The following is a 9,834-nucleotide window of genomic DNA, read 5'->3' on the forward strand; positions in this document are numbered from 1 at the left end:
GAACCATCAGAGTTAGTAGTAACAAAGGTGGTGGTGTACTCAGTTGGTTGTGGACCAGTGATCAAAGAAGTGGTGGTGAACCAGCTACCAGCAGAATCAGTAGAAATGAGAACATCTCCAGTGTCGGTAGATACAGAACCATCAGAGTTAGTAGTAACAAAGGTGGTGGTGTACTCAGTTGGTTGTGGACCAGTGATCAAAGAAGTGGTGGTGAACCAGCTACCAGCAGAGTCAGTAGAAATGAGAACATCTCCAGTGTCGGTAGATACAGAACCATCAGAGTTGGTGGTGACGAAAGTGGTGGTGTATTCAGTTGGTTGAGGACCAGTGATCAAAGAAGTGGTGGTGAACCAGCTGCCGGCAGAGTCAGTAGAAATGAGAACATCTCCAGTGTCGGTAGATACAGAACCATCAGAGTTAGTAGTAACAAAGGTGGTGGTGTATTCAGTTGGTTGTGGACCAGTGATCAAAGAAGTGGTGGTGAACCAGCTACCAGCAGAGTCAGTAGAAATGAGAACATCTCCAGTGTCGGTAGATACAGAACCATCAGAGTTGGTGGTGACGAAAGTGGTGGTGTATTCAGTTGGTTGAGGACCAGTGATCAAAGAAGTGGTGGTGAACCAGCTGCCGGCAGAGTCAGTAGAAATGAGAACATCTCCAGTGTCGGTAGATACAGAACCATCAGAGTTGGTGGTGACGAAAGTGGTGGTGTATTCAGTTGGTTGAGGACCAGTGATCAAAGAAGTGGTGGTGAACCAGCTGCCGGCAGAGTCAGTAGAAATGAGAACATCTCCAGTGTCGGTAGATACAGAACCATCAGAGTTAGTAGTAACAAAGGTGGTGGTGTACTCAGTTGGTTGTGGACCAGTGATCAAAGAAGTGGTGGTGAACCAGCTACCAGCAGAGTCAGTAGAAATGAGAACATCTCCAGTGTCGGTAGATACAGAACCATCAGAGTTAGTAGTAACAAAGGTGGTGGTGTATTCAGTTGGTTCTGGACCAGTGATCAAAGAAGTGGTGGTGAACCAGCTGCCGGCAGAGTCAGTAGAAATGAGAACATCTCCAGTGTCGGTAGATACAGAACCATCAGAGTTAGTAGTAACAAAGGTGGTGGTGTATTCAGTTGGTTGTGGACCAGTGATCAAAGAAGTGGTGGTGAACCAGCTACCAGCAGAGTCAGTAGAAATGAGAACATCTCCAGTGTCGGTAGATACAGAACCATCAGAGTTGGTGGTGACGAAAGTGGTGGTGTATTCAGTTGGTTGAGGACCAGTGATCAAAGAAGTGGTGGTGAACCAGCTGCCGGCAGAGTCAGTAGAAATGAGAACATCTCCAGTGTCGGTAGATACAGAACCATCAGAGTTAGTAGTAACAAAGGTGGTGGTGTACTCAGTTGGTTGTGGACCAGTGATCAAAGAAGTGGTGGTGAACCAGCTACCAGCAGAATCAGTAGAAATGAGAACATCTCCAGTGTCGGTAGATACAGAACCATCAGAGTTAGTAGTAACAAAGGTGGTGGTGTACTCAGTTGGTTGTGGACCAGTGATCAAAGAAGTGGTGGTGAACCAGCTGCCGGCAGAGTCAGTAGAAATGAGAACATCTCCAGTGTCGGTAGATACAGAACCATCAGAGTTAGTAGTAACAAAGGTGGTGGTGTACTCAGTTGGTTGTGGACCAGTGATCAAAGAAGTGGTGGTGAACCAGCTACCAGCAGAATCAGTAGAAATGAGAACATCTCCAGTGTCGGTAGATACAGAACCATCAGAGTTAGTAGTAACAAAGGTGGTGGTGTATTCAGTTGGTTGTGGACCAGTGATCAAAGAAGTGGTGGTGAACCAGCTACCAGCAGAGTCAGTAGAAATGAGAACATCTCCAGTGTCGGTAGATACAGAACCATCAGAGTTAGTAGTAACAAAGGTGGTGGTGTATTCAGTTGGTTGTGGACCAGTGATCAAAGAAGTGGTGGTGAACCAGCTGCCGGCAGAGTCAGTAGAAATGAGAACATCTCCAGTGTCGGTAGATACAGAACCATCAGAGTTAGTAGTAACAAAGGTGGTGGTGTATTCAGTTGGTTGTGGACCAGTGATCAAAGAAGTGGTGGTGAACCAGCTACCAGCAGAGTCAGTAGAAATGAGAACATCTCCAGTGTCGGTAGATACAGAACCATCAGAGTTGGTGGTGACGAAAGTGGTGGTGTATTCAGTTGGTTGAGGACCAGTGATCAAAGAAGTGGTGGTGAACCAGCTGCCGGCAGAGTCAGTAGAAATGAGAACATCTCCAGTGTCGGTAGATACAGAACCATCAGAGTTAGTAGTAACAAAGGTGGTGGTGTATTCAGTTGGTTGTGGACCAGTGATCAAAGAAGTGGTGGTGAACCAGCTACCAGCAGAGTCAGTAGAAATGAGAACATCTCCAGTGTCGGTAGATACAGAACCATCAGAGTTAGTAGTAACAAAGGTGGTGGTGTACTCAGTTGGTTGTGGACCACTGATCAAAGAAGTGGTGGTGAACCAGCTACCAGCAGAATCAGTAGAAATGAGAACATCTCCAGTGTCGGTAGATACAGAACCATCAGAGTTAGTAGTAACAAAGGTGGTGGTGTACTCAGTTGGTTGTGGACCAGTGATCAAAGAAGTGGTGGTGAACCAGCTGCCGGCAGAGTCAGTAGAAATGAGAACATCTCCAGTGTCGGTAGATACAGAACCATCAGAGTTAGTAGTAACAAAGGTGGTGGTGTATTCAGTTGGTTGTGGACCAGTGATCAAAGAAGTGGTGGTGAACCAGCTACCAGCAGAGTCAGTAGAAATGAGAACATCTCCAGTGTCGGTAGATACAGAACCATCAGAGTTGGTGGTGACGAAAGTGGTGGTGTATTCAGTTGGTTGAGGACCAGTGATCAAAGAAGTGGTGGTGAACCAGCTGCCGGCAGAGTCAGTAGAAATGAGAACATCTCCAGTGTCGGTAGATACAGAACCATCAGAGTTGGTGGTGACGAAAGTGGTGGTGTACTCAGTTGGTTGTGGACCAGTGATCAAAGAAGTGGTGGTGAACCAGCTACCAGCAGAGTCAGTAGAAATGAGAACATCTCCAGTGTCGGTAGATACAGAACCATCAGAGTTAGTAGTAACAAAGGTGGTGGTGTACTCAGTTGGTTGTGGACCAGTGATCAAAGAAGTGGTGGTGAACCAGCTACCAGCAGAATCAGTAGAAATGAGAACATCTCCAGTGTCGGTAGATACAGAACCATCAGAGTTAGTAGTAACAAAGGTGGTGGTGTATTCAGTTGGTTGTGGACCAGTGATCAAAGAAGTGGTGGTGAACCAGCTGCCGGCAGAGTCAGTAGAAATGAGAACATCTCCAGTGTCGGTAGATACAGAACCATCAGAGTTAGTAGTAACAAAGGTGGTGGTGTATTCAGTTGGTTGTGGACCAGTGATCAAAGAAGTGGTGGTGAACCAGCTACCAGCAGAGTCAGTAGAAATGAGAACATCTCCAGTGTCGGTAGATACAGAACCATCAGAGTTGGTGGTGACGAAAGTGGTGGTGTATTCAGTTGGTTGAGGACCAGTGATCAAAGAAGTGGTGGTGAACCAGCTGCCGGCAGAGTCAGTAGAAATGAGAACATCTCCAGTGTCGGTAGATACAGAACCATCAGAGTTAGTAGTAACAAAGGTGGTGGTGTACTCAGTTGGTTGTGGACCAGTGATCAAAGAAGTGGTGGTGAACCAGCTACCAGCAGAATCAGTAGAAATGAGAACATCTCCAGTGTCGGTAGATACAGAACCATCAGAGTTGGTGGTGACGAAAGTGGTGGTGTATTCAGTTGGTTGAGGACCAGTGATCAAAGAAGTGGTGGTGAACCAGCTGCCGGCAGAGTCAGTAGAAATGAGAACATCTCCAGTGTCGGTAGATACAGAACCATCAGAGTTAGTAGTAACAAAGGTGGTGGTGTATTCAGTTGGTTGTGGACCAGTGATCAAAGAAGTGGTGGTGAACCAGCTGCCGGCAGAGTCAGTAGAAATGAGAACATCTCCAGTGTCGGTAGATACAGAACCATCAGAGTTAGTAGTAACAAAGGTGGTGGTGTATTCAGTTGGTTGTGGACCAGTGATCAAAGAAGTGGTGGTGAACCAGCTACCAGCAGAGTCAGTAGAAATGAGAACATCTCCAGTGTCGGTAGATACAGAACCATCAGAGTTGGTGGTGACGAAAGTGGTGGTGTATTCAGTTGGTTGAGGACCAGTGATCAAAGAAGTGGTGGTGAACCAGCTGCCGGCAGAGTCAGTAGAAATGAGAACATCTCCAGTGTCGGTAGATACAGAACCATCAGAGTTAGTAGTAACAAAGGTGGTGGTGTATTCAGTTGGTTGTGGACCAGTGATCAAAGAAGTGGTGGTGAACCAGCTACCAGCAGAGTCAGTAGAAATGAGAACATCTCCAGTGTCGGTAGATACAGAACCATCAGAGTTAGTAGTAACAAAGGTGGTGGTGTACTCAGTTGGTTGTGGACCACTGATCAAAGAAGTGGTGGTGAACCAGCTACCAGCAGAATCAGTAGAAATGAGAACATCTCCAGTGTCGGTAGATACAGAACCATCAGAGTTAGTAGTAACAAAGGTGGTGGTGTACTCAGTTGGTTGTGGACCAGTGATCAAAGAAGTGGTGGTGAACCAGCTGCCGGCAGAGTCAGTAGAAATGAGAACATCTCCAGTGTCGGTAGATACAGAACCATCAGAGTTAGTAGTAACAAAGGTGGTGGTGTATTCAGTTGGTTGTGGACCAGTGATCAAAGAAGTGGTGGTGAACCAGCTACCAGCAGAGTCAGTAGAAATGAGAACATCTCCAGTGTCGGTAGATACAGAACCATCAGAGTTGGTGGTGACGAAAGTGGTGGTGTATTCAGTTGGTTGAGGACCAGTGATCAAAGAAGTGGTGGTGAACCAGCTGCCGGCAGAGTCAGTAGAAATGAGAACATCTCCAGTGTCGGTAGATACAGAACCATCAGAGTTGGTGGTGACGAAAGTGGTGGTGTACTCAGTTGGTTGTGGACCAGTGATCAAAGAAGTGGTGGTGAACCAGCTACCAGCAGAGTCAGTAGAAATGAGAACATCTCCAGTGTCGGTAGATACAGAACCATCAGAGTTAGTAGTAACAAAGGTGGTGGTGTATTCAGTTGGTTGTGGACCAGTGATCAAAGAAGTGGTGGTGAACCAGCTGCCGGCAGAGTCAGTAGAAATGAGAACATCTCCAGTGTCGGTAGATACAGAACCATCAGAGTTAGTAGTAACAAAGGTGGTGGTGTATTCAGTTGGTTGTGGACCAGTGATCAAAGAAGTGGTGGTGAACCAGCTACCAGCAGAGTCAGTAGAAATGAGAACATCTCCAGTGTCGGTAGATACAGAACCATCAGAGTTGGTGGTGACGAAAGTGGTGGTGTATTCAGTTGGTTGAGGACCAGTGATCAAAGAAGTGGTGGTGAACCAGCTGCCGGCAGAGTCAGTAGAAATGAGAACATCTCCAGTGTCGGTAGATACAGAACCATCAGAGTTAGTAGTAACAAAGGTGGTGGTGTACTCAGTTGGTTGTGGACCAGTGATCAAAGAAGTGGTGGTGAACCAGCTACCAGCAGAATCAGTAGAAATGAGAACATCTCCAGTGTCGGTAGATACAGAACCATCAGAGTTAGTAGTAACAAAGGTGGTGGTGTACTCAGTTGGTTGTGGACCAGTGATCAAAGAAGTGGTGGTGAACCAGCTGCCGGCAGAGTCAGTAGAAATGAGAACATCTCCAGTGTCGGTAGATACAGAACCATCAGAGTTAGTAGTAACAAAGGTGGTGGTGTACTCAGTTGGTTGTGGACCAGTGATCAAAGAAGTGGTGGTGAACCAGCTACCAGCAGAGTCAGTAGAAATGAGAACATCTCCAGTGTCGGTAGATACAGAACCATCAGAGTTGGTGGTGACGAAAGTGGTGGTGTATTCAGTTGGTTGAGGACCAGTGATCAAAGAAGTGGTGGTGAACCAGCTACCAGCAGAGTCAGTAGAAATGAGAACATCTCCAGTGTCGGTAGATACAGAACCATCAGAGTTAGTAGTAACAAAGGTGGTGGTGTACTCAGTTGGTTGTGGACCAGTGATCAAAGAAGTGGTGGTGAACCAGCTACCAGCAGAATCAGTAGAAATGAGAACATCTCCAGTGTCGGTAGATACAGAACCATCAGAGTTAGTAGTAACAAAGGTGGTGGTGTATTCAGTTGGTTGTGGACCAGTGAGCAAAGAAGTGGTGGTGAACCAGCTACCAGCAGAGTCAGTAGAAATGAGAACATCTCCAGTGTCGGTAGATACAGAACCATCAGAGTTGGTGGTGACGAAAGTGGTGGTGTATTCAGTTGGTTGAGGACCAGTGATCAAAGAAGTGGTGGTGAACCAGCTGCCGGCAGAGTCAGTAGAAATGAGAACATCTCCAGTGTCGGTAGATACAGAACCATCAGAGTTAGTAGTAACAAAGGTGGTGGTGTACTCAGTTGGTTGTGGACCAGTGATCAAAGAAGTGGTGGTGAACCAGCTACCAGCAGAATCAGTAGAAATGAGAACATCTCCAGTGTCGGTAGATACAGAACCATCAGAGTTAGTAGTAACAAAGGTGGTGGTGTATTCAGTTGGTTGTGGACCAGTGATCAAAGAAGTGGTGGTGAACCAGCTGCCGGCAGAGTCAGTAGAAATGAGAACATCTCCAGTGTCGGTAGATACAGAACCATCAGAGTTAGTAGTAACAAAGGTGGTGGTGTACTCAGTTGGTTGTGGACCAGTGATCAAAGAAGTGGTGGTGAACCAGCTACCAGCAGAGTCAGTAGAAATGAGAACATCTCCAGTGTCGGTAGATACAGAACCATCAGAGTTGGTGGTGACGAAAGTGGTGGTGTATTCAGTTGGTTGAGGACCAGTGATCAAAGAAGTGGTGGTGAACCAGCTGCCGGCAGAGTCAGTAGAAATGAGAACATCTCCAGTGTCGGTAGATACAGAACCATCAGAGTTAGTAGTAACAAAGGTGGTGGTGTACTCAGTTGGTTGTGGACCAGTGATCAAAGAAGTGGTGGTGAACCAGCTGCCGGCAGAGTCAGTAGAAATGAGAACATCTCCAGTGTCGGTAGATACAGAACCATCAGAGTTAGTAGTAACAAAGGTGGTGGTGTACTCAGTTGGTTGTGGACCAGTGATCAAAGAAGTGGTGGTGAACCAGCTGCCGGCAGAGTCAGTAGAAATGAGAACATCTCCAGTGTCGGTAGATACAGAACCATCAGAGTTAGTAGTAACAAAGGTGGTGGTGTATTCAGTTGGTTGTGGACCAGTGATCAAAGAAGTGGTGGTGAACCAGCTGCCGGCAGAGTCAGTAGAAATGAGAACATCTCCAGTGTCGGTAGATACAGAACCATCAGAGTTAGTAGTAACAAAGGTGGTGGTGTACTCAGTTGGTTGTGGACCAGTGATCAAAGAAGTGGTGGTGAACCAGCTACCAGCAGAGTCAGTAGAAATGAGAACATCTCCAGTGTCGGTAGATACAGAACCATCAGAGTTGGTGGTGACGAAAGTGGTGGTGTATTCAGTTGGTTGAGGACCAGTGATCAAAGAAGTGGTGGTGAACCAGCTGCCGGCAGAGTCAGTAGAAATGAGAACATCTCCAGTGTCGGTAGATACAGAACCATCAGAGTTAGTAGTAACAAAGGTGGTGGTGTACTCAGTTGGTTGTGGACCAGTGATCAAAGAAGTGGTGGTGAACCAGCTACCAGCAGAATCAGTAGAAATGAGAACATCTCCAGTGTCGGTAGATACAGAACCATCAGAGTTAGTAGTAACAAAGGTGGTGGTGTATTCAGTTGGTTGTGGACCAGTGATCAAAGAAGTGGTGGTGAACCAGCTGCCGGCAGAGTCAGTAGAAATGAGAACATCTCCAGTGTCGGTAGATACAGAACCATCAGAGTTGGTGGTGACGAAAGTGGTGGTGTATTCAGTTGGTTGAGGACCAGTGATCAAAGAAGTGGTGGTGAACCAGCTGCCGGCAGAGTCAGTAGAAATGAGAACATCTCCAGTGTCGGTAGATACAGAACCATCAGAGTTGGTGGTGACGAAAGTGGTGGTGTATTCAGTTGGTTGTGGACCAGTGATCAAAGAAGTGGTGGTGAACCAGCTACCAGCAGAGTCAGTAGAAATGAGAACATCTCCAGTGTCGGTAGATACAGAACCATCAGAGTTGGTGGTGACGAAAGTGGTGGTGTATTCAGTTGGTTGTGGACCAGTGATCAAAGAAGTGGTGGTGAACCAGCTACCAGCAGAGTCAGTAGAAATGAGAACATCTCCAGTGTCGGTAGATACAGAACCATCAGAGTTAGTAGTAACAAAGGTGGTGGTGTATTCAGTTGGTTGTGGACCAGTGATCAAAGAAGTGGTGGTGAACCAGCTGCCGGCAGAGTCAGTAGAAATGAGAACATCTCCAGTGTCGGTAGATACAGAACCATCAGAGTTAGTAGTAACAAAGGTGGTGGTGTATTCAGTTGGTTGTGGACCAGTGATCAAAGAAGTGGTGGTGAACCAGCTACCAGCAGAGTCAGTAGAAATGAGAACATCTCCAGTGTCGGTAGATACAGAACCATCAGAGTTGGTGGTGACGAAAGTGGTGGTGTATTCAGTTGGTTGAGGACCAGTGATCAAAGAAGTGGTGGTGAACCAGCTGCCGGCAGAGTCAGTAGAAATGAGAACATCTCCAGTGTCGGTAGATACAGAACCATCAGAGTTAGTAGTAACAAAGGTGGTGGTGTACTCAGTTGGTTGTGGACCAGTGATCAAAGAAGTGGTGGTGAACCAGCTACCAGCAGAATCAGTAGAAATGAGAACATCTCCAGTGTCGGTAGATACAGAACCATCAGAGTTAGTAGTAACAAAGGTGGTGGTGTATTCAGTTGGTTGTGGACCAGTGATCAAAGAAGTGGTGGTGAACCAGCTGCCGGCAGAGTCAGTAGAAATGAGAACATCTCCAGTGTCGGTAGATACAGAACCATCAGAGTTAGTAGTAACAAAGGTGGTGGTGTACTCAGTTGGTTGTGGACCAGTGATCAAAGAAGTGGTGGTGAACCAGCTGCCGGCAGAGTCAGTAGAAATGAGAACATCTCCAGTGTCGGTAGATACAGAACCATCAGAGTTAGTAGTAACAAAGGTGGTGGTGTACTCAGTTGGTTGTGGACCAGTGATCAAAGAAGTGGTGGTGAACCAGCTACCAGCAGAGTCAGTAGAAATGAGAACATCTCCAGTGTCGGTAGATACAGAACCATCAGAGTTGGTGGTGACGAAAGTGGTGGTGTATTCAGTTGGTTGAGGACCAGTGATCAAAGAAGTGGTGGTGAACCAGCTGCCGGCAGAGTCAGTAGAAATGAGAACATCTCCAGTGTCGGTAGATACAGAACCATCAGAGTTAGTAGTAACAAAGGTGGTGGTGTACTCAGTTGGTTGTGGACCAGTGATCAAAGAAGTGGTGGTGAACCAGCTGCCGGCAGAGTCAGTAGAAATGAGAACATCTCCAGTGTCGGTAGATACAGAACCATCAGAGTTAGTAGTAACAAAGGTGGTGGTGTACTCAGTTGGTTGTGGACCAGTGATCAAAGAAGTGGTGGTGAACCAGCTACCAGCAGAGTCAGTAGAAATGAGAACATCTCCAGTGTCGGTAGATACAGAACCATCAGAGTTGGTGGTGACGAAAGTGGTGGTGTATTCAGTTGGTTGAGGACCAGTGATCAAAGAAGTGGTGGTGAACCAGCTGCCGGCAGAGTCAGTAGAAATGAGAACA

General features: G+C 46.8%; 1 protein-coding gene across 1 annotated transcript; it reads left to right on the plus strand. All coding sequences in view use genetic code 12, as the record gives it.

Moving 5' to 3' along the window:
* Positions 1-7,662: 7,662 nt before the first annotated feature.
* Positions 7,663-9,366, plus strand: RJT20DRAFT_116325 (uncharacterized protein; the record flags this gene model as incomplete). The annotated part of the gene is made up of 3 exons (XM_064915830.1): positions 7,663-7,879; positions 7,952-7,955; positions 8,829-9,366. 3 exons carry the CDS (start codon positions 7,666-7,668, stop codon positions 9,364-9,366), a joined length of 756 nt encoding a protein of 251 aa, XP_064774711.1.
* Between the last annotated feature and the right edge of the window lie 468 nt (positions 9,367-9,834).

The sequence above is a fragment of the Scheffersomyces xylosifermentans genome, assembly GCF_036884685.1.
Source record: "Scheffersomyces xylosifermentans strain CBS 12540 chromosome Unknown RJT20scaffold_3, whole genome shotgun sequence".
Lineage (NCBI taxonomy): Eukaryota > Fungi > Ascomycota > Pichiomycetes > Serinales > Debaryomycetaceae > Scheffersomyces > Scheffersomyces xylosifermentans.